Source organism: Protopterus annectens, chromosome 4.part1 (genome assembly GCF_019279795.1).
Source record: "Protopterus annectens isolate FY-2018-M chromosome 4.part1, PAN1.0, whole genome shotgun sequence".
In the NCBI taxonomy this organism is placed as follows: Eukaryota; Metazoa; Chordata; order Ceratodontiformes; family Protopteridae; genus Protopterus; species Protopterus annectens.
Genome location: NC_056734.1, coordinates 239,376,384 through 239,402,301, shown reverse-complemented (window position 1 = coordinate 239,402,301; position 25,918 = coordinate 239,376,384). Strand labels below are relative to the sequence as shown.

The following is a 25,918-nucleotide window of genomic DNA, read 5'->3' as shown; positions in this document are numbered from 1 at the left end:
AATTCTGAGTAAGGGCCTTATCTTTACAGTGTGATTGTACTGGTAGCCACTGCAAAACATGCACTGAATTCTTACATGAGCTGAACAGCTATATCCCATTAAAAGATATGTTACTTTTGGAGTGTAAACTGAACACTGATCATCACATGCAAACTTTATACCAGAGATGCAAACTCTATCTTGTTTATGCCTTAAATAATAACAAGGGAAAGATCTGGGGCAGTGGAGGGCCTGTAGGCCACATGAAAGCTCATCATCTCATCATGCTTAGATAGAGCCCTATACAGCTATACCTCATCTGGTTATGGACAGCATCCAGCCTATGTTGTAATTTTGCTGTGAGAGATGCATGTTTCTGAGTACAGAAGAATTATAACGTAGTATTGCCTGCATTTTACTGATACCACTGCTGAATGAAGGATATCTCAAAGTGGAAGAATATATTCCATGAATAATAACCTTGATACTCAATGGGCGCCTTAAGGATTTTATTCAAGACACACCTTTCTGTGTGTGTTCAGATATGTCAGATACAGATTAATTGAGGACATTGAAAGCAAACTACAGTGGAGTTTAGGTTCTCCAACAGGACTGGGACTGCATGCTCTCTGATATCTAGTACAGCCTAGAAATCTAGTTGAACCAATGTTGAATTCTAACGAGGTCTTTAATTACTTTCATGGGTAATGTTTCAGCCCTGTGCGTTTTACCAAAGCTAGATTTAAATTGATAAAGGAAGTCATAAGAAATCAAATGCAAACTGACCTGAAGTGCAACCACATTGCCAAATAAAGTGGTTTTATCAAAAGGCAGGTAATTGTAAACACTATTCAGATCCAAGATGATTTCATACAGAAAGGTGTAACTAAAGACACTTTTAAATTAACTAGAATGTACCTCTTCCAGGGAAAGATTTGACATTTAATGAATAATTTGATGTAGCACATTTAGGCTTTATTCAGTGTGATTGCTACTGAGTCGAGTTTGCAGGTTTTGGAAAATATACAAAAATGAGTCTATGGCTTCATATTAGTCAGCATAAGCACATTCACACTAAGCAAATAAGGAGGAATGTGGCTTTCATTATTGGGGTACTCTACAGAGGTACCCTTGAGAATTTCCTGCCTAATGGTTTAATTCTTGGTGACAAAGTTCTGAGTGGTTTGTCTTAATCACCGTCAAATTAGTAGAGCAAACTGGAATGCACAGCCTCCCTGTGATTCAGAAGAACTTTGCTGGTCATGCAGAAGGAGAAGAAATATGATTAGAAAAGAACATTGCTTTTTTGAAAACATTTTACATAGGTCAATGACCCAAAGTTTGCCCCCATTTGGCAATAAAGTCTCTACTAACACTATAATCTACAACCATTCAGTACAAAACTACAACAAAGGCCTAGCCAAGCTAGAGTGTTCACTTTATAATACTGTAAACCTGCTGTAATGGAGGCCATTAAGATGCATGCAAATGACCCATTAAGGACATACCAGTGTTTCAGGTACATGACTTCTGAATGCCCATGACTTTTTATTTGTTATAGCTTTATGGGTATACCCAGGCCAATAAGCCAAACCTCACTAGTTGTAGATATGCATGTTACAGCCTTTTGCTTGACCTTATCATTAAAGCATAAATAAATTGTTTGACTAAACACTGTTTTTAACTCAGTGGTGTGTTACCTTTTTACCTTTAGGTTTGGATGCTGTTTGAGCTATTTTGCAGGCACCTTAATATGTATGAGCATGATGGGGAACAATCCATTTGTACTGTACTGATGGAAAAAAACATGCATATCTACAACTTGTGGGTTTGGCAATATTAGCCTGAATATAGCCATAAGGACTTAAAAAATAAAGTCTTGTGTGCATTTAGAAGCAATGTATCTGAAACACTGGTATGTATTTATGGATCATTTGCATGTATCCCATGGGCCTCCACTACAGGAGTGAGGACTCTAGCTTGGCTAGGTCTTTCTTGCAGGTTTTACTGAATAGTTTGTGTGACCTTTTTACCCTTTGGTTTGGATAATCTACATCCATTCACTATAAGGGAGGCAGAGCTCATGATCATAGTATGGCTGCCATGAACATTAGGATATTGTGCATACTGCTAGTATAGCCAGGCATTAGTAATGGGGTTACAGGGCATAGCCATTTGTTCTGGGTAATCAATATCAACATTATAATCCCTGAGGATGAGGTCTGTAATTGTGTAAAGAACCACAACATAATATTTTTTCAAATTCTCATGCCTCGTGTCAAGAGAAGAGAAGTAATGGAGGAGAAGATAACAGGACATGAAGTTTCATTCCAAATCTGTAAAGTTTGGACATTTTAAGTAATTAGGACGACTGCATTCTTATCCATTCATACATCCTTCCACAATCCCTTTTCACCTTTTTGAAATGGGGTCAGGATGTCACTTCAAAGGTGGCAATCATCTAGATCCAAGGTTCACCCTTTTATTGCCCACTTAATGTTTAAAAGTGATTGTGTAGGACTGAGGCATTAGTCTTGGTTAGAGTACTCTAAAACAATCATTTTACTCCTGTTCAGTATCAGACGGGCACCCTTGGTGAGCCTGTTCATTCTAGTGTTAAGACAAAATAAGGAAGCACATACCAGGTGATTTGGGCATTTGCTGCAAATGGGAAATTATGGATTTTTGAGAATCTGAAAAGGATTTTCTGCATACTATACAGAGTAATACTTTTTTGTTTTGGAATTATGAAAGTGTAAATTAAAGAACATTTCCAGTTTACTTTAGTATTGATACATTATATTTCTACTGGAGAGTATGATTGATTTAGGCTGACTATATTTCATGTAGTTTGTTGACATAGTTGAGCAATTCAACAGGTGTTAAAGTATGTGGTTATTTCTACACTTTAGCTGACAACTCCAGAGTTGCACTTGCAAAGCAAAGTAACATGAATGATTGTGGCAGTATGTCAAGGTGCATTTCTCTGGACTCCGTGTTGCAAATGCAAAAAAAGTGATACTGTATATCCCAACATTTCAAGAAGGAATGTGCATTTCTGATAAAAAAAATAATTTTAAAACTTGCTTGTATTTATTTATTTATTGCAGTAGAGATTTGTCCCCTGAATTCCTCTGCATGAAGATTCTGCCAGATTAGTGATGACTTAATGAGCACAATGCCCACGAATCCCAGTACTGCTATTAGATTAAGCTGAAAGCACTTTCAATGAACCTGAAACAAAGATTTTCCTGCAGACAGTCCTCTATCCTCCTATTTTGGTAGATAACCTCCTCACTGTCTTAGCTTACACATACTGTCTTCACAATTGCACAGCATTTGAGAAAAGAGCAAACAGTGCAACCTGTTTGATGTATTGAAATTCAGTGTTAGTCATTTAGCAGCTGTCATATTCTTGCTTTACCCACCTCCATCCGTGATAGTTACATAAACTCCAAAACCACTGTACCTCGGAGTAGGAGGAATTCTCCAAGGTGCAGTAATCTTATAATTAGTATTGCAAAATTAATATATATTTCCACAGATACACTTATATTTTCATTCTTCCGACGGTAGCACTTATGATCCCTAATCTTTTAATAAGAATTGATTTCTGTCTCCATTCAGTATTTCCAGAAAATATATCTGTAGACATAAAATAATTGTAGCTCAATAAAGAGGAGAGTTTTTTGAAATGTACAAATATTCAATACTGCTCATGCATGGTATTTCTGAATAACTGATTTTTTTCATTACTGGAACATTCATCTCTATATAAAAGATCAGAAATTGGTGGACAGCAGGATAATTAAGGTTTAAAGAATTTTTCTGATTTGAAATCTTTAGAATTAGTACTGATATACTGCACAGCTGAAATCAACATTTCACTTCACAGTAGGGGCATAAAGTAAATACTGTAAATATAAATTTCATGACTGCATTTAGAACAAAATATGTAGTGTGTGTTGAAATTATAATGTCTGTATTATAGATGTGGTCTTGTGCTAAACAGAAAAAATGATTACAGTGTGTCACATTGTTTTTAGGTAACAAACCTATGGATGTAGCATTCCCAGGAAATGCTTTTACCCAACAGCCTCCAGGACAGCCTCATTATGGTATGACTTTAATTTGTGCATTCACTCCCATATAGTTCATTTTTCTGAAGGATATTAAGTAAAGCAAAGAGAGCAAAGTGATTGCTTGACTTAAACGGGAGCTATAGCTTTAAGCTGCTACTAGAGAATCTTATTTGTGACTTCAGGAAAAGTCCCTGTGAATCTGGCAGATATCCAAACACATCAGCAAGTGCTTTGTGGAATAGATCATTGGATAATTGAGGTCAAAGTATCACAGGCTTGTCATAGTGATGGAAGGGGGAAATCTGTTACTAATGACTACAAAGAAGAAAGGGGGGGTGGGGGTTTCAGCTGGAGAAGATTAAGGTTCAGTTCTGGGAGCGTTCATCTCCAATATCTATGTGACTGACATTCCAGAGGACGTGAGGAGAACAGTATGCCTCTACAGATATTATAAAGATTTGCAATATGAATAACACAGAAATGGGGCGCACAATGAAAAGGGAGTTTGTAAGGATAGACAAATGAGGGGTATAGCAGCTAGAATTCAGAGTAGAGAAGTACAGTCTTATGCACCTGGTTAGTAAAGAGGATACTGTATTTTAGAAGTACAACAATTAGGGAAAAGAACATGAACAGAGAGGAAGGATGTCTCTGAGATGATATAGAGTAAGATGTTTTTACATTGAGTGTTATAAAGATGTACTTTCCCTCTATGGGGGAAATGCAGAATCAAAAATTATGGAAAATGCAGAAAAGTGGATGGGTCATTTATATCTATACGTATATCAATATCTATATTTTCATGCATATATATCTATAGATATATATATATATATATATATATATATATATATATATATATATATATATATATATATATATATTTATATATGGGTCTAGGACATATGCTCGACTAGCATGTGTCCGAATCACAAATCATCAAACACACATACTAGAAAGCGCTTAACATCGAAAAGCGCTTCCGTATATGTGTAGTTCAAAAAAGAAAATCTACATTTATGCAGGGGGGCTTTGCCCGCGTGCAGCCCCCACACCTCCCCTACTTTAATATTCTCACTCCGAGATTGCACTACAGTGGGGAAAAGGGAATTTCCCCTTACCTGCACTGTAGTCCGATCTACGAAACAGGCACACATACACGGAAGCGCTTTTCAATGTTAAGTGCTTTCGTGTATGTGTGTTCAATGTTTTGTGATTTGGACATATGCTAGTCGAGCATGTGTCCGGATCCCATATATATATATATATATATATATATATATATATATATAGTTGTACATATGTGTTTATGTGTGTGTGTATATGTGTGTGTGTGTGTGTGTGTGTGTGTGTGTGTGTGTGTGTGTGTGTGTGTGTATATATATATATATATATATATATATATATATATATATATATATATATATATAGGTTCATAGGTTGGTACTAGGCTATCAGCCCTAGGGCCTATACAAGCCTAGCCATAACAATTTCCTGGCTATTTCTTCCCACATTATTTACTTTCCTGGACCCCTGTCTAGCAGGGCGACTGACGTGATCCCTGGGGTGAATTTCCTTTCTCCCATCCAATCGTCAAGGTTCCTCTTGAAGAGGTCCAAAGAAGCACTCTGCTTGACATGTATGGGCAATCTATTCCAGAGTCTGGGGAGTCTCTGGGTCAGGAACCTATCCCTCCAGCATGTTTTGTTTATTGTGATGACAAGGTTTAGATCCCTGGAGCGTGTAGCTCTGAGGGATTGGGATTTCTTTAAGTGTAGCATGTCCAACAGCTCTGGGTTTGACATGGCCTTGTATGTTAAGCAGAGATCGCCTCTGAGTAGACGATATGCGACAGAGTATATCTGGAGTGTTATAAAGACATACTTTCCCTCTATGGGGGAAATGCAGAATCAAAAATTATGGATATATATATATATATATATATATATATATATATATATATATATATATATATATAAATAATGTGTGTGTGTGCCTGTGTGTCTATACATACATATATTACACACATATGCACACATATATGTGTAGTGTATTACCAAACATTGACTTGCAGAAAGACTGACACTCATTCAGTCCACATCTGCAAGTCAGAGTTCAATACAGTGAATAAATGAAGTTCTGAAATTAAACCACTCTATTAGTGAACTAAAAACGTAGTTAAAGGGAAAGCATTTTTCATAACATAGTGTGAAGGATTAAGGAGTAAGGTTGAACATGGGGTTTTCCCCCTGCTCATCCTTACACAAGTGTGCTAACCTTAACACCAACCAAGACACTGCCTATAACCTATATCCTACACATTAACTTAAGAAAAAGGCTTTCCGTAACAATACCACTACACTAGATACTCAGGCACACTTCCCATACATAATCAACACAGTACTAAAGCTATCCCCTTACCTAGCCCCTAGTCTAGCCCTAACCCACAAACACTTGCACATACACATCCACCCCAAGGCTGAAACTTTTAGTATATTGGAAACTTTTGGCGTTAACACACACAGCCATCTATTTTCACCCAAAGCATGTCCCATATTCAAAATGAAAAACTCAGTATTACTCAATTCAACAAACCTTTTTAGTCATCGAAAACAGTGTTCAGTGTAAAAACACAGCAGTTCATTCTGATGAATATTAAAACATTACACAAAATGAACTGAAATCATATATATTACTATATGTTGCTTTATTGAAATGCAGAAGCATAGGTGATAGATGCATTTCAAAAATACCAAAAATACAAAACACTTAACTTACTGAGTACAAACAGCTTCAGAATAGAGTTAAAAAACAAATCACTTCTGACCACAAACCCTACAACTCCAAGCTTCAAAGCAATGACAAAATCAACCCTAAGAAATTTTGGCGCAATATCGCTACCCTCCTAACTCCTGGCAGAAAAGAAAACCCTGGTCCTCACCCAAGCTCTCCATATCATATCATAGCCACCAAATTTAACTCCTTCTTCACAGAATCAATAGTCAAACTCACCACTTCCTTCCCCACAACTCAGTACCCCCTTCAGTCCAACCTCCCACAACTCACCTACTTCTCTCTCCAGTCAAATCCACCCCCTCCCTTCACCCCTAAACCCATTCCTGTTAACACCGTAAAACAACTCGGCCAAAAGTTAAAACCATGTTCCAATGCACTAGACAACTTACGTACTGAATTCCTCAAGTTAGCAGCAGACAGCATAGCTCTTCCCATCTGTATCCTGATCAACCGTTCCATTCAAGAGTCCCCCTCCCCTGGAAAAAAGTCTTTATTATTCCCCTTACACAAAGGGAGCAACAACACTGACATTTCCAACTTCCGCCCCCTACCCATTCTGTCACCTAGTTCTAAAATGCTTGAAAAATGCATTCATCTGCAACTTCTACCGTACCTTTTTGATAACCACCTACTGACCCCAACACAAAATGGTTTCAGACCTGGACACAGTACTGCCACAGCCCTTTTATCCTTCCCTGAGCACATCAACCACGCTTGTGACTCAGGCAACCTAGTTTCTACTCTTTTCCTAAAGTTTTCCAAGGCCTTTGACACCATTTCGCATAGCCTTCTCCTGTCCAAACTCTCTCTTCTTAATCTTTCCTCCTCTTCCATCAGCTGTTTTTCCAGTTACCTGTCATATAGACAACAGGCAGTCAAATGGAGTAGCAGTACCTCCTCCTACCTTGACACTTTGACAGGCATTCCCCAAGGTTCTATCCTGGGTCCTCTTCTCTTTAACATCTTCATCAACGACTTTATCTTTGTATTCCAAAGGCTAAACTTTTTCAATACGCAGATGACTCAGCCATTATCTGCACTGCCAAATCTCTCCCCATACTCCAACATGCATCTCTGTCTGCCTTTAACAGCACTAAGTCTTGGATGCTAAATAATCACCTAGCCCTCAGTGCCTCTAAAACCAGTCATGATCTTTACTCCATCCAAAAATAATCAAAATGGACAAAAACTCCTTTTCCATAGTAAACCAAAACTCAACCTGTATCAAAATAGTCCCCCATACCAAGCCCCTAGGTGTCCTCATCGATGAACAATTAAAATTGGACATCCACCTTCAAACTAACATCAAGAAAACTCACCAAAAACTCAATCCTAACCATGCATCCTCCTGACCGTTCACTCAAATCTAACAATCAAAATGTCCTAGAGTTTCACAGACCCCTATGTACCCCTGGACAATGAATATTGTCATTTTCCTTAGCATGAAAATGGAACCCCCCCATATTCAAACTACCAAGGACCTCTGCACATTCAAGACCTTGCTCCATACCTAACTCTCTTCTACCTGGGAGTGTTCCTGCTCTCACCCTTCTTAACATCTGCCTACTTACTCCCTCCCCTCACTCCCTCTCCCTTCATTCTTCTTCCATAATTTCCCCTTAATATCAGTCTTACCTATTTCACCACCTCCTGTACCTATTACACACACTTATTCTCTTTTTTTCACTAGACATTGTAGGTATTTTCTCCCCACTTACAATTATCACCCCAGTTTGGTGCAGAAGCTGCTAATATCACTAATTACATAAACCCTTTCTCTACTGTTTTTATTCACACTAGTACATATCTGTTCGTTTTATAATGTATAACACCTTGTATCAACTCCTCTTGATTTTTGCATCATTAGCTTTTGCATTATTTCTGTTTGATTTTGTACTTCAATTTTTGTGTTTTTAATGTTGTATTACTTCTGATAATTTTATATTTCTTTGAATTTGTGGGTAGTCATTCACCTTGTTAAAGTGAAATTTAATAAATCCTACTTAAAGAAAGGGTGCATAATGGAAACAGTCTTCCTTGCAGAGGATGCTTTTTGATAAAAGGGAGAAAAAATATTTTCCATCTTTCAGAAGAAGTGAAAAACGTAGCTGTGTGTGTGTGTGTGTGTGTGTGTGTGTGTGTGTGTGCATTTGTAGGGATCCCATTTACATGACCGAATTTTCACTTATACGAAACTTAAAATGACAAGACGATCGTTGAAAACTTACTTTCATTAACACTTAGATCACCAGAACTTTACTCTGAGAAAGGAAACACTTGGTTGCTATGGTGAACTTTGCTCTATTCCCCACTGTATTGTGATCTTGGAGTTGGTGTATTTAGTTGGGGGGGTATGGGGGCTGAAGCCCCCCTACTTGGGTGGGTTTGATTTGCTTTGGTTTGTTTATTTTGTCGTGGTGGCCAAGTGGTTCCTTTCCTGGAGTAAAATTGTGGTGATTCGAGTGTTCGTGAAAGTAATTTTTCTGCAAAGTCTTCTCGTTTTTTTAAGTTTCGAGTAAGTGAAAATTTGATTATGTGAAGTAGATCCATTTGTACGTATGCATGAGTGTTTGCATGTGCGCACATTCACATGCCTGTGAGTGGCGGACACTGTTCAGTTTTTTTAGAAAGCTGCAATGACAGACATGTCTGCTTCTTGCTCCAGCACTAGACACTTCAAGGATGATTATAGAAGTAGAGAACATCAGGATGTGTGTGTGTGTGTGTGTGTGTGTGTGTGTGTGTGTGTGTGTGTGTGTGTGTGTGTGTGTGTGTGTGTGTGTGTGTGTGTGTGTTCATGAGACCATTCTTTTCGTAAGACTACTTAGTGGTTAGTTTGCTGATGTCTGTGTCAGCCTCACTGCCAAAATGTCCTACAACCTTTTCTATAAGCTCTTTCTGTAGAATGCATAAGTTTGTAGGGTCATAGGTACTTCCTAGATTGTTGATATATGAAGATCTTTAGAAGCTAGCCATACATTCCCATGAAGTCATTAGCTCTTAATAAGTACTACAAATAACACAGAGACAAGCAGAATGTTTACATGTTGCCCCTATCCGTGAGGGACAAGGGTAAATTTTCAGTTACCCATCCATGACTCCAGATTACGTTTGAATAGTGTAAGACAAGTACTTTCTTTTATGGAGAAGAAGGCAAGTCCAAAGAAGGGATATTCTGATACATATCTAGCCCTCTAGTGTGTTCTATTTGTGTTTCAAAAAAGATTTAGATCTTTTGAACAGGTGTGTGTGCCCCTATTGGACTTGTGAATATGCAGGAGTTCTGAGAGGATAGTATCTGTTGAGGCTCTGCATGTGAGGAGGAGATCACTCATCAGTAGGCTGTTTGAGATGGTCCACATCATTTTTATGATTTAAGTCCTTAATTTTATTAGTAAAAAAGCATTATGGGCATTCAAGTTGTGCCAGATGTTCGGATAGATAAACACTGAAGGGAATTATACTCAGTGACTGATGAGTGCAGAATACAGTGGAATGACCACATCCCTAGACCTAGACATCATACCCTTAGTAATAACGTGCAATAAAAAAAGACTTTCTTACAATACTAGACATGTGGTGATCGAAGGACTGTTTGTTGTCACCATATTTCCCTAGGTCTCTAACTACTGCATCAATTTTCAGTTGTGTGTTGTCAGTATGATTCTGTGCCCACTGCTTGCTCATGTTTGTTAACCGCAGGTGCTCCCCCTCAATCTACAATACAGTGGCGTGACCATTTTTTTTCTTCTTAAAGGATGTGCACCAGATATTACCAAATCACCTTTGGCTCAATTTTCCCTTCTCTCTACTGACCATTAAAGTCTTGCCCGGGCTTGTTAACTGCTAGTGCTCCCCCTCAATCTACAATATAGTGGCCTGACCTCCTTAAAGGATGTGCACCAGATATTACCACCTTTGGCTCAATCCTCCCTTCTCTCTACTGACCATTAAAGTCTCACTCATGTTTGTTAACCATGGATGCTCCCCCTCAGTCTACAATACAGTGGCCTGACTGTTTTTTTCCTACTTAAAGGACGTGCACCAGATATTACCAAATCACCTTTGGCTCAATCTTCCCTTCTCTCTACTAACCAACAAAGTCTCGTTCATGTTTCTTAACTGCGAGTCCTCCCCCTCAGTCTACAATACAGTGGCCTGACTGTTTTTTCCTCATTAATGGACGTGCACCAGATATTACCAAATCACCAGTGGCCCAGTCTTCCCTTCTCTCTACTAATCATTAAAGTCTCACTGAGGTTTGTTAACCGCGGGTGCTCCTGCTCAATCTACAGTACAGTGGCCGGACTGTTTTTTCCTTCCTTAAAGGACATAGGTTCATAGGTTTATACTAGGCTATCTGCCCTAAGGGATTTATAAGCCTAGCCCAAAGTTTTGTGGCTTACGCCACCCCTTGTATGAAAAAAATACTGTGCCCATTAGTTTGTTGTGCCTCTGTCCAGCAGTGACACAGAGATGATTCCCGGGGTAAACCTATGATCTCCCATCCACAGGTCAAGATTTCTCTTGAACAGAGCCAGCGAGGTGCTCTGCCTCACATGGACCGGGATTTTATTCCACAGCATAGGGAGTCTCTGAGTGATAAATCTATCCCTCCAGCACATCCTATTTATATCCGTGCTAAGGTTTAAGTCGCTTGCTCTAGTGGTTTTGGTGGATTTGGATGTTTTGAGGTGGAGCATGTCCATTAATTCCGGTTTGGACATGGTCTTGTATGTCAGGCACATGTCACCTCTGAGCAGACGGTATGCGACTGAATAGAGCTGGAGTTTCTTCAATCTGGCAGCAAATGACAGATTTTGGAGTCCCTTTATCCTTTTGGTGAGGAACTTTTGGGGTCTTTCCAATTGCTGCAGATGTCGGGTGAGATACATCCCGAATGGGGCATTGTACTCGATCATTGGTCTGATAAGTGAAGAGTACAGGGGAACAATGACCTCACTAGATCTGGATGTGAATCCCTTCATGATCAGGTGGGCAATGTAGAAGGTCTTTCTAACTTCTTTAGCAATGTGAGTGTCAAAAGAAAGGCCACTGTCAACCTGGGTCCCCAGGTCCCTGATAACCTCTTCTGTGCTTAGTGGATTGCCACCTATATGGTAGCTTGGAGTTACCTTGTTTTTCCCGAAGGGTATGACTATACATTTTTTGGCGTATAACTTCAGGCCATGGCTCTGGCACCAGCTATCTGTTACCGTGAGTCCCTTCTGAAGGATATCCGTGTCCGATGCACTTTCCACTATGGCGCCCAGTTTGCAGTCGTCTGCAAACTTTGTCAGCCAAAGTCCTCCCATGTTGGCCTGTACTTCTGAGAAGTAGATGCCGAACAATAGGGGGCCAAGGACCGAGCCCTGTGGGACACCACTTGTGACCGGCTTGGAGTCTGACATAGCGCCAGCAACTCTAACCCTGTGGGTTCTGTCCTTAAGCCAGTTTGCAACCCATCTTGTGACATATGGGTTTACATTTAAGCTGGTAAATTTTTCTACAATACCCGAGTGGGGTATTGTGTTGAAAGCCTTTGCAAGGTCAAGGTAGGCTGTATGGACTGCCTTTCCCTCATCAATGGCCTTGGTGACTGTTTTGAAGAAGTCGACCAAGTTCAAAAGGCATGATCTGCCCTTAACGAAGCCAAACTGGGTCGGGTCCAATGTCTGCAAGTCCCTATATCTTTGTTTATGAGCTCCATTATGATCCTCTCCATAGCTTTGCAGACTAGACTTGTTAAGCTTATGGGGCGGTAATTACCAGGGTCCGTAGAGGCACCGCCTTTGTGGAGTGGGACCACAGTTGCCGTACGCCACTCCTTGGGCACGTATCCTGTGGTAAGGCTGAGATTAAACAGCTGCCTTATGTGCGGGTTTAATTCCTCATTTAGCTCGTGTAGCACACAGCCGGGGACACCATCCGGTCCCATTGATGCTGTGTTTTTAGCTTTAGAGAGAGCAGCTTTCACCTGCACATTTGAGATGTCTGGGAGGCTACACTCCGCTGGGATAGTTATCTCTCCTTTGTGGGGGGGGGTGAAGTTTGCACTGAACCTGTCTGCCAGTATGTTGGCAATGTCTGTGGGTTCAGTGATTTTTGTATCATTTTGGACTAATTCTGAGCATATCTGGGAGTTTCCACCCAGGTTCCTAACATAGCTGAAAAAGGCCTTATGATTGTCCTTTGAATCCATGGCAATTTTTCTCTCTAAATTGGCCTTAGTTGATTTTATGATTGCTCGTATTTTTTTACTAATAATGATCAGGGGTGACTTCCCTTTTATGGATTTTGTTCTATCATGTAATAGCTTTCTCCTCTTATTGTAAAGTTTGTTAATGGCTGGGGTCCACCAGACTGGAAGTTTGCCCTTTGTGGAAAGAGTCTTGGTTTTATTTGGGATTGCCTGATCCATGCAGTCCTGGAGGTGTTCATAGAAGGCATTTGTAAGGGCTTCCGCAGCTTGGGTTGTGGTTTCCACTGGCTCAGGGGCCTTGAGGGATACCACACCAGTCTTGAGTAGTGTGAAGTTTGCTTTAGAGAAGTTCTTCACTGTGGTCTTTTTTGTTTGGGGTGGGGGCGGGATGTGGATTTCCAGTGAGATTAGTTTATGATCAGATCTCACCAATGAGGGATATACTTCCGGTGTGGAGCATTTTGTCCCCATGTTTGTGATAATGAGATCTAGTATATTTTCTCCTCTCGTGGGAACAGTGACTAGCTGTTCCATGGCATTTGAATTTATGAACTCCAGGAACCATTGGGCTAGAGAGTTAGGGCTTGAGTAATGTTCCCAGTCTATATTTGGGTAGTTGAAGTCACCCAATATGATGGTGTTTGGAGATACATTTATACCCTCCAGTGTCTTCAGGAAGGCTGTGTGGGGTTCCTGAGTTTGAGAGGGTGGCCTGTAGCATGCTACAATTTGTAGAGCAGTTTTGCCTATGGTTAGTTGCACCTGGATGGTTTCCGAAGCTTTGTGCGTTGCCACCAACCTGGAGGTGTGGGTATCCTTTATGAATATGGATACACCCCCTTTTTTTGTGGTGTGGTCCGGGTTTTGGGGCCGGAACACATGATATGAGGTAAAACCTAATAGTGCCGGGGTGCTCTCGGGAGCCTTGAACCAGGTTTCAGTTACAGCCCAGACATCGATGTTCTCCATACTGAGAAGGGCCTCGAGTGCGTGCATTTTGAGATTTAGACTTCTGGCATTGAGCAGCATTACCCTCAGTTTCTTCCCATTTTTGTTTTCTAGGGTGCTAGGTTTAGAATTTGAGCCTTGCCTAAAAAAGGCACCAGATATTACCAAGCCACCTTTGGCTCAATCTTCCCTTCTCTCTACTGACCATTAAAGTCTCGCTCGTGTTTGTTAACCGCGGGTGCTTTCCCTCAATCTACAGTACAGTGGCCTGACCTGTTTTTCCGCCTTAAATGACGTGCACCAGATATTACCAAATCACCTTTGGCTCAATCTTTCCTTCTCTGTACTGACTATTAAAGTGTATGTGAAGTAATTTACATGTCCTGATTTTACCATATCTTTGTGTTTGCCTAGCTTTGCGCAGCATGTACACTAGCAGTTTAAAGCAGTCTATTACCCCCTAATCTTCCCCCTTTGTAGTGTCTTTCCTTCCCTTGTTAACTGTACCTTTCTCAACATAACCCTCCCATAGCTACGCCACTAGATGGCAGCATATCGCACTCTAAATCCTTAGCAGCATATGTTACAATTTTTGTTCAGCTCCCTGCTGTTCTCTGCAAGTTTATTTCCCTTAGTTAATTTACTCTCCCTACTTGAAGCTGCCCCATCTCTTCCAACTACAGCCTCTTAAACTCAACCTCTGCCTTGACCCTGTGCTGGACTCACCTTGGGCTTGCCAGCAGCTCTCACTACTTGGTAAGTGAAAACTCTCACCAATAGGTTTTGGCTTCTTTTCTTGCTCTTTCCTCCTTCTCGGCTCTGCCTGCTCCGTTCACCCTTCGGGCTCACTCCGCTCACCTACCCTGCCCCCAAATCTAATCCACTCCCACTACCTCTAGCTTTATACCCACAAAGCCAATTCCACTGTGAACACAACCTATCTCCACCCACCCTCTCTGTTGACTACTCCCCTCCCTCTTATTAATTATCCCACCTGATATTCTCTGCTAATCCCAACCCCCTCTACTACAACTTCTAATATTTATAACATGACATACCTATCCTCCTACCCTACCTTTTATTTTCTCACTTCACAGCACTACAATAACCATGCACACCATGCCTGCAAAACGATTACTCATAATACTGCTTCCCTCTTGGCTCTACCTTCTACTTCACCTTACCTGTCTCCCTCACTTCTCTTATTCCCCACCCTTCCACAAACCTCTGTGCATCTCAAAAAAGAATCCACCTACTCAGCCCACATTTCTCCTCACCTCTATCAATCTAATGACTCTCTCCTCTTTAAGAGAAAACTCCTTGACACCTCAGACATAACCCCCGACCCTCATGACCCATATCGCACTCTCTTTCCTAGGTTCATAGGTTGGTACTAGGCTATCAGCCCTAGGGCCTATACAAGCCTAGCCATAGCAATTCCCTGGCTATTTCTTCCCACACTATTTACTTCCCTGGACCCTGTCTAGCAGGGCAGCTGACGTGATCCCCGGGGTGAATTTCACTTCTCCCATCCAGACGTCAAGGTTCCTTTTGAAAAGGGCCAAAGAGGCACTCTGTTTGACATGTATGGGCAGTCTATTCCAGAGTCTGGGGAGTCTCTGGGTCAGGAACCTATCCCTCCAGCATGTTTTGTTTATTGTGATGACAAGGTTTAGATCCCTGGAGCGTGTGGCTCTGAGGGATTGGTATTTCTTTAAGTGTAGCGTGTCCAACAGCTCTGGGTTTGACATGGCCTTGTATGTTAAGCAGAGATCGCCTCTGAGTAGACGATATGCGACAGAGTATAGTTGGAATTTTTTAAGGCGGTCAGCGTAGGGCATCTGCTTTAGGCCTGTGATTCTTTTAGTGAGGTATTTCTGCGGCCTTTCCAGTTGTTGCAGATGTATTGAGAGGTACATACCAAACGGGGCATTGTATTCTATAATGGGTCTAATGAGGGATGAGTACAGTGGAACAATGACCTCCTTTTTTCTGGATGAAAAGCCCTTAGTGATGAGGTGTACCACATAGAAGGATTTCCTGACTGTTGTGGCGATGTGGTTATCAAAGGTGAGATCACTGTTCACCGTGTCCCTAAGTCTCTTCTCACACTTTCAGTGTTTAGTGTACTGCTACCTATATGGTAATTCATGGATACATGTTTTTTCCCAAAGGGGATAACTATACATTTCTTGGCATTGAGCTTGAGCCCATGGCTCTGGCACCAAGCATCTATTTCTGTAAGGCCCTTTTGTAGAGCATCCACATTATTTGGGGATTCAATAATGGCTCCCAGTTTGCAGTCATCTGCAAACTTTGTTAGCCAGAGTCCCTTAGTGTTGGCCTGTACTTCAGAGAAGTAGATGCCAAACAAGAGCGTTCCCAAGACTGAACCCTGAGGTACTCCGCTTGTCACTTGTCTGGAGCTGGATTTGGAGTTGGCTACTTTTACAGTGTGGGTTCTATCAGTAAGCCAGTTAGCAATCCATTGGGTGACGTAGGGATTAATGCCCAGCTTAGTAAGTTTATCTATGATTCCAGAGTGGGGGATGGTGCCAAAGGCCTTGGCAGGGTCTAGATAGGCTGTGTGGACCACCTTACCCTTGTCCATGGCTCTGGAGACTGATTCGAAGAAGTCAGTCAGGTTCAGGAGACAAGATCGGCCCTTCACGAACCCAAACTGGGTGGGGTCCAGTGTTTAAAGGTTGCCAATGTCTTTGTTTTTAAGGTCCATAATAATATGCTCCATGGCCTTGCAGATAAGGCTCATCAGACTGATGGGATGATAGTTTCTGGGATCCAAGGTGGATCCCCCCTTGTGGAGTGGGATAACTGTAGCTCTGCGCCACTCAGTGACACGAAACCTGAGGTGAGACTATGATTAAACATGACACTTAGGTGAGGTGCCAGTTCATATTGTAGTTCATGTAGTACACAGCCCGGGATGTCATCTGGTCCCATGTATGCTGTATTCTTAGCTTTGGAGAGTAAGTCCTCCCTTAAACTCCATCTCTTGCAGCTCTGAAAAGCTTTTATCCCTCCTCCTTCTCATTTCTGGAGATATACACTTTAATCCTGGGCCCCCTGCCAACCATAATACAAACTCCATTGCTGCAATGTCATTCACCCCCCTCCCCACAAGTCTCTCCTTTTCACTACTATTAATGCCTAAAGCCTCTGCAGTAAACTACTCAGCTTCCATGCTTGGCTTTCCCATAACCACCCCGACATTCTATCAGTCACTGAAACATGGCTCAAGGCTCACCTGAAAGACTCCGAAATCACCCCCCCAACTACAGAATTATAAGAAATGACAGAACTTAGAAGAAAGGAGGTGGAGTAGCCCTTCTTTTTTCCTCCTCCCTAACAGTGACACCTTACACCAACTCTGTACCTGAATTCACTACTGCCAAAATAACCTTAGCCCTCCTAAAAATGAATAACCATAAAAATATAGTCATAGCTACTCTAGATATTCCACTTGGAAACAATATCCCCATTCTTGAAGACATTCTCTCTTGGTTCTCAATTAATATTAGTAATGAAACAATTATCCTTGGAGATGTTAACATTAACTGGTCTTCTATTCACACTACCACCACCTCGCAGAACATAAACCTATATGGTTTCTGTCACTTAATTAACTCTCCTACCAGACCTAATAAAGAGAACTTTTCAGGCAGTACCCTGTATTGGATACTAGTTTCCCATCCCAATAATATCTCTGACAGTGGTACCTTGCACGATTCCCTCAGCGATCACCTTCCTGCCTTTGCAAGATGCTTTCCTTCCTCCCTACACCTAAAACATACCCATATCTCAACCTGTACCCTCACAAACTTCAACCATGAATCCTTCACAGACTGCTTAAAAAAGATGAACTGGAACCCTCTGAAAACTCTTCCTCTTGACAATGCTGTTACTTACTTCAGTACTTAATTCATTAACCTACTAAATAACTTTGACCCCCCACCCGAACCAAAAGAGTAAAATCCAAAACTGCCCCCTGGTTTACCAGAGAAACAATAATCCTTTATGTCCCTAATAAATCATGGGAACTCTACCAAAAATAGAAAACACCCAACTCTCTTGCTGAATATAAACAACTTTGCAACACAGTTAAACATATTGCCTTCTGACTGCAAAGGCTACTACTCCAAACTTCAGACTACTCACAAATCCAACTCCAGGAAATTTTGGAGTAGCATTTCTGCACTCCTTACTCCTGGCAGAAAAGACAACCCTTGCCCTGACCCTAGCACTCCATATCATTCCATAGCCTCCATATTCAACTCTTTCTTCATAAACTCAATAGCCAAGCTCATTACATCTTTCCCTAAGAACTCCTTAGCTCCTTCCACATCTCCCACCTACAATTCCTCTACTTCTGCCACCAGTACCACCCCCTTCTCCCTTAAACCCATCCCTGTTAACATTATAAAAAAATCCTCCAAAAATTAAAACCATGCTCTAATGCCCCCAACATTTCCATCTTCCTGAAGTTAGCTGCTGACAGCATAGCTCTCCCCATCTGTATTGTAATAAATCGTTCCAGACAAGAATCCTACGTACCCCTTCTCTGGAAAAAACCTTCATCATTCCTTTACACAAAGGAGGCAACACTGACATCTCCAACTTCCACCCCATAGCCATTCTCTTCCCCCTCTCAAAAATCCTTGAAAAATGTATTCACCTACAACTTCTACCTTACCTTCTAGACCTAACACAACATGGTTTTCAACCCAGACACAGCACCGCCATAGCAGTTCTATTTTTCTTTGATAATATTAAATGTGCTTGCGACTCAGGCAATGTCATATTTTCCCTTTTCATAGACCCATCTAAGGTCTTTGATACCATTTCTCATACCCTACTTCTGTCCAGGCTCTCCCACCTTAATATTTCCTCCTCATCCATCAACTGGTTTTCCAGTTACCTCTCAAATAGACAACAAGCTGTCAAGTTGAATAACTGTACCTCCTTGTACCTCGACAATACAACAGGCATCCCCCAAGGATCTATCCTGGGCCCTTTACCATTTAGCATCTTCATTAACAACTTTCATCAATGCATCCCAAACTCTAAACTTGTCCAATATGCAGATGACTCTGCCATCATCTGCTCTGCGGAGTCTCTCCCCAAACTTATGCAAGCAACCCACGCCGCTTTTAACAGCACTGAGATATGGATGCTAAACAATCATCTAGCTCTCAATGCATCTAAAACCAAACTCATGATTTTTACCCCATCCAAAAACACCAAAATAGACAAAAACTCCTTTTCTGTAGTAAGCCAAAACTTGACTCCCATTTAAACTGTCCCTCATACTAAACTTCTCTGTGTCCTCATCGATGAACAACTAAAGTTTGACATCCACCTTGTTGTGTTAGCTTTTACCTTAAATAAAGACAAGACAGATTTTCCTTTCTTTCAGTAGCATTTATTACACATGTGTGGGAGCCTCATGGAAAGTACCAGGGAGACTCCCAGAACAAAGGAATGCAAAAGCTTGTATACTGGTAATACTTGTTGACAATACAAAAACATAGACTGGACCAATTAGATCAGTACAAAAGACAATTAACCAATCAGTGGTTTACCCATAGGCTTAAAGCAGTTCACATTACTACATCTTTAGGCAGAAAAAGAAAATCGGATGCACTTCCATATAAGGCACATTTCCTGCTTTCAAGCAAGCTCTTGTTTTTAAGTCCTTTTCCACTAGTCACAGTTTACTCAGAGTTCACAGTACAAAGTCCATTTTAATTCAAGCAGATTGTCACATACTCAATTTCCTTAAACACATGCTTTGGCCGTTCATATTCTACAATCCCCCATTTGATGCTGTGTAAGTATCACCATTTAATCGATCATACATTTGCCCTAAGTCTAACATGACCATGTGGCTGGTTCCTTTAACATTGTCACACATTTTTTTTCATTATCGATATTTATAGCTGCAGACATATAAAACGTTGGTACCTTTTTAGTCGTTTTGAAAGACATTAATTTTAAAAATCAATGCTTTGATTAAAAACACAACAAGAAAGGCAATAATAGCTAATACTGCGATTAATAAAATTAACTTTAATAGTCCACCTCCCCAACCTGAAAACAGGTTAGTTAACTATGCCCATGTTGAGTTATCAGCCTCTTTGGCCTTAGAGAGTTTGGAGATTCTCTGAATAAGTTCAAGATGACTTTCAATTTCGTGCTGATTGTCATGAATAAATGTACATCACTTCTCCTGGATTAAAGCGCAAGATGTTCATCGTGTTTCACTGTTGCAGTCATTACACTTGGGTTATCCTGCTGGCAGGTTACACGAAGTCGGCCTGAATTCCAAAGTCCTGGTCCGGCGTCGGTTGCTGTCGCCTCTTCCCTGACATCAGTGCACCAGGGGTATATAAGATGCAGCCATTTTCTTTAGTCTTTCGTGCCGCGCGGTGCCTGAAGCAAAAGCAGTTCGCAAGTGCCGATCGGCCGAATCCTGAGATTTTCGAAATTGAATTTCAGATCTGAAGTCTCAATAAAGCTAAGTACCCCATTGGGGAAACTTTTTCTTGCTCCAAACCGATGTCAGTAAAAGTTAACAATTGTATTTCTTGTGGGAAGCAAATACCTCATAAGGATTTTCATTCTTACTGTATTCCTTGCCTAGGCCTTGACCACAATGTTGCTAGTTGTCGATTTTGTGCTAGATTTAACCAACACACTATAAAGCGTCGGTACGATTTTGCTTTCCATTACTTTGGCCGAAGGTTTAACTATATAATGCCGTCAGGACAGCCGACGACTAGAGTTCATAAAAAGCACAAGGAGAAAGAAAAGGACAGGCATCCGAGGTCCAAAACCGACGACGAAGCCTCTTCTAGGCCATTCGCCGGTTCTCAGTGAGGCGCTTTCGCAGCCCCTGACACCCGCTACCTCAGAGCCACAGGCCACCTCCGACTCCCCCATGGAGACAACTAGGCCTCTGGAAACTCAAGGTATTGGGCCTATGGAAACTACTCCCTCAGATGGGTCCAGAGCCGGTGAGCAGGCTTCGGCTTCTGAGGGTGTTTTCAGACCTACACAGCTTTCTATCAAGACCACTTCAGCAACCAAAACAAAGTCTAAAACACCTTTAAAGACAAAGAAACAAGTACAGCATTCTCTGGACAGTCATCCATGCCTAAGAAACAGATGCTTAAAATGGCCGAGGACCTAATTACTTTGATCAGGGGTTCCCATCCCCCTCCTGATAAAAAGCCTAGGCAAGACACTGACTATGATTCCTCTGATCAGGTTTCTATTTCATCTGATTCCTCTTCAGAACAGGGATATTCTTTTCCTCCCTATGAGGACTCTGATGCTGAAGAATCTATCCCTTCAGCCTCTCCTCATGAGGACTATTCTTTTGGGGAAACCCTGCACTCCATGAGGGAGCATTTCCACTGGGAGAGCCAAGATTATTCAGAATCCAGGAAAAGGCTCAGAGACTTTCTTTTATTGCCTCAACACAGACCTCTTGTTATTCCTCCTGTGCTAGACATTGTAGATGATGTATTTTCTGAGTCCAGTCTGTCTCCAGATTCTTTACCCCCTGCACCAGTTAAGCCAGATAGGTACTACAGGGTTCCAGATTCTCATAAATTTCTTTATAAAAACCCTGCTGCTGACCCAGAAACTATATCTCAGGGTCCCAAAGGGGTCAAGGCTTCCTCTGCAAAAAACCCTGTTCCCTCTGATAGGGATTCTAGAGCACTGGACAGATTGGGGAAAAAAGTTTACACCTCTGCTACTTTAGCTGTAAGAGCTTTAAACTGCCAGTTTCACATGCTTAAATATCAGCAATACCTAATGTCTCTGCTAAAACAGAAAATGCTGACAAACTCTGAATGTCCTGAAAACAAGGAAATGCAGGATTTATTGCATGCAGCTGAACAAGTGGGCAAGCATACTCTGCAATGTGGTTTTTATTCACTAGAGGCTTCTTGCAGGGCCGCAGTTACAGGCTTTGTCATTCGAAGGCATGCTTGGTTAAAGGAACACAGTCTGCCTGATCATGCTAAAGCAAAATTATTGGATGCTCCATTACAGCATGATACTTTGTTTGGTGTTAAGCCAGAAGAGGTGTTAAAGAAAATGGAGGATAAAGCGAAATCTATGCAGACAGTAAAGGATTTCTTACAAGTTCAGCCACCCAGATTTAGCAGGAACTGGCCTTCTAAGAATTGGTCCTTTCCAGTGTCAGACAGGCCACAAAGAGGCAGATACAGATGCCCTAGAGGCAGATCTCAACCCCAAGGCTCATACAGGCCTAAGCAATGGGGTGCTTCGGCCTCCAAAAGCGGAGAAGACAAGACAAATCACAGCTATATAGGAAATAGTCCCAATGACTTCCCACTGCCAATGCCAAGCACTTACCTTTTGGCAGCACCCTTAGGGGGAAAGCTAGCAGTTTTCTCACAAAATTGGCACATGATCACCCAGGACAAATGGGTACTGAATATTGTTTCTCAGGGCTACAGGTTCCACTTTCACACCCTCCCAAAAGCAAAAGGTATGCCAGACCTACCGCACAATCAGTGGACAGAGGCACAAAAGCAAATTTCATCCCTCATGGACATGAGGGCTATTCAAAGAGTACCACAGCAAGAGCAGGGGCAAGGATTTTACTCAAGACTTTTCGTGGTACCCAGAAAGGACAAAGCCTGGAGACCAATACTGGACCTGTCTATTCTAAATACTTTTCTAGATGTTCCAAAATTCAAAATGTTGACACTGCAGCAACTTCTGCCCATGCTGGGCAAGAAGGCTTGGCTCGTAACTTTGGACCTCAAAGAGGCATACCTGCATGTCCCAATCAGACAATCTTGCAGAAGATACCTCAGATTCATAGCTGGCTCAATGTACTACCAATTCTCTGCACTGCCCTTTGGCTTATCTACTGCGCCCAGGGTCTTCACAAAATGCCTGGCACCAGTAATTGCATTTTGCAGACAAAGAGGAATTCAGATCTATCCCTACTAGGATGACTGCCTTATTCAAGCAGAGAGCAAGGACATTCTACTAAAGCATCTAGCATTTGTAAAAAGATTACTAATTTGCCTAGGGTACACAGAAAGCAAAAAGAAATCAAAACTAGTGCATTCCCAAGAGATAATATTTCTGGGTGCAAGCTTAAATACAACTGCCCAGATGGCTTATCTCATGCCAGACAAACAAAGGCAACTGACTCATTACTTCCAAATGATGGCAACAAAGACCTAGTTACCTGCAAGAAAAATTCTGCAGGCTTTGGGCTTCATGGCATCCTGCATTATGCTAATTCCATATGCAAGACTGCATATGAGGAAGCTACAATGGTATCTAAAAAGTGTTTGGACTCAGCATTGCCATAGCCTGGAAACAATAAATGTGATAGTGTTCAATCTCGCCGTTTGTTCTTACACATGGGTTCGGAGCCGATCCTCGGCTCCGTGCCGGCCTCTTGCAAGCTCTGCATCGAGAAGAAGCTCGAGACAATCTAATACCCACAATCCCCCTCTGGCTTTACCTCAGATCTAGTTTGCCGCTGCTGCATTCGCATCGTTGGGAGCTAGCTCGAGGGTTTTCTAAGCTAAGATATAACTTTTTGTTGTATTTTATTGAGAATTCTATTTAACTTGATATTGTCAGTATTACCTTGTGTGATTGTGTTGTAGTTCCGTAATTCATTGGTACCGTTAACCTTTTTATCGGTATTTTTGTACCGGGGCCTACACCCTTTCCATATACTATATATTGAGGCAAATTTATACCGGATTTGACATTTACCTGATTGTGACATTTACCTGATTGTGACTATTTTTCCCGGATTTGACTGTGTATTTGTTTCTGGATTGTTTATTACCTACAATGTCTGAGAAGGCAAAGTCTGGTTTCAAGCGTTGTCAGTGTGGCCAAAAAATGTCGGTCACTGACAACCATAGTTCCTGTGTCTACTGCCTTGGCCCTCTCCACTTACAAGAGGATTGCTCCATCTGTCACTCTTTCAGTGGGAGGGTCATGACAGATAGGCGCAGGAAACTAATGGACAGGGTCTTTTGAAACCAGCTTTCCAAGAGGCTTTGGATGCTTCTGACCAGGCATCGAAGTCCTCTAAGGAATCGAAGACATCAGAGCCCAAGTCATCGGCTCCGAGCTCTTCTGCAAAGGTTAGATCACCGGTTCCACAGACTTCGGGGCCGAGTGTTCAACTGGTGTCGGTTCCTGAGCCTCGAGTCTTGGAACCGGTGATGGAGCTCCTCCTTCGCCATATTGAGGTCGGCTCCGTCTTCGGTTCCTTCGACCCGTTCTTCCTCTAAACTTTCGGATGTCGATGTGGATCGTGTGGTGCAGAAGCTGCTGGAGCATTCGGCCCTCTCTAAACTTATTTCGGTTTCCACCCAGCTGGTGTCGAAACTTGAAGGCCTTCCTGTATCTCCATCCATTCCTCCTCCGAGACCGATTCAGTCTTTGGAGCCGGAAGAGGCTGATCTGCTGATTGTGGAGCCCTCGGGTCCAGAACCGTCCTTTTCTCGGTCTGTTCCCTCACCTCGACTCCGTCGGACCGGTACGAGTCTCGGAGCCGACGGTCTGTTCTTGGTTCGGGGCGAGAGTCGAACCGACGTGTCGGTTCCGACTCTCCCCCTCGGGGCCTCGGCACGGATCGATTCGGCTCCGTCCTCTGGGTCGATGCCTTCGGTGCCCGTGTCGGGGATTCTTCCCATTTCTTCGGAGCCGGGAGACTCTTCGATGTGGGACCCGGGCGTTCGACCTGATGAGGAAGGTGTTGTCTACCCAGACAACCACATCAGTGGAAGCAGTTTCTCCTCCCCATAAAGGGCCTTTGTCTTCATCTGCACCCACGGCCACATCCAAGCGTCGGGCACCAGTGTCTCAGCCACCCCTGGAGGGTGCCCCCTCTTCCTCCGAGGCTTCTTCGGATGCTCCCCACGAGGAAGTCCCTAGGAAGAGACTGTGTAAGAGGAGACACTTGGATTCTCCACAGGAATCCATAACATCTGATACTGACTTAGATGAGTCAGAGGGTCCCCTAAGTCACCTTCAGAAGATGTCTCTTTTCAGACATTTTGGAGATCCTGAAACAGAGAGGTGACTGGCAGTCCCTTCCCCCTTCTGAGGATGAGTCAGTTCTGCTGAAGGCATTTGGTGCTCGCCCTTCCTCCTCCTGGGTCACTCCGCCCTTGACGAACTAATGGAACTTATTGCTCGAAGGGCGTGGGAGGCTCCTGACACAGTGGAACCTGTTCCTAGGAAACCGAACAAGTACATCACAGCACCTCAGGATAAGTCCTACCTTACTAAAGGAGTTCCAGTAGACGCTATGGTGGTGGCTGCAGCCACGAAAAAGGAGATGTCGGAGTCTTCTTCTTCTGTCCATCCGCCTAATAAAGATTCTAGGATGATGGATAGATATGGGAAGCGCATTTTTAGTTCAGCGGCTTTTTCCATGCGGTCCCTGAACTATTTGACCCATTTTACACGTCTGCAGAGGGATCTAGTCAAAGAGTTGGGAGATACCCTCCAGGGTACTACAGATGCAGCTGTCTCAGAGAAAGTGACAGCGCAACTCAATACCCTAACATCGATTGTTAACTCGTCCATGAGGCTGATTTCCTACGCAGCCGAAGGTTCGAGTAGGGCAGCAGCTTCAGCGATTGCTCTTCGTAGACAATCCTGGATGCGCCTATGCTCCTTTGGAAGCCTTCAAGTCTTCCTTTACAACGCCCCATTTGACGGTGCCACTCTTTTGGCCCCAAGGTAAAGGAGACCCTTACCCGGTGTGAACAAGAGGGAAAGACTCTGTCTGCTGTCGGAGTCCGTTTTCCACCCCAACCAGACCGTACCCCAAAGGGCAGCGGTGGGAAAATGTGGTTTCGGA

At 42.3% G+C, this 25,918-nt stretch overlaps 1 protein-coding gene across 2 annotated transcripts in view; it reads left to right on the top strand.

The window, feature by feature from the left end:
* Positions 1–25,918, top strand: part of LOC122800826 (phospholipid scramblase 2-like) — a 1,997,253-nt gene that overhangs the window by 346,451 nt on the left and 1,624,884 nt on the right. For both annotated transcript variants that reach the window (XM_044070115.1, XM_044070114.1), the window contains one exon: positions 4,026–4,097. In XM_044070115.1, coding sequence (XP_043926050.1) covers positions 4,026–4,097 — 72 coding nt within the window. The remainder of the gene's footprint in view (positions 1–4,025; positions 4,098–25,918) is intronic.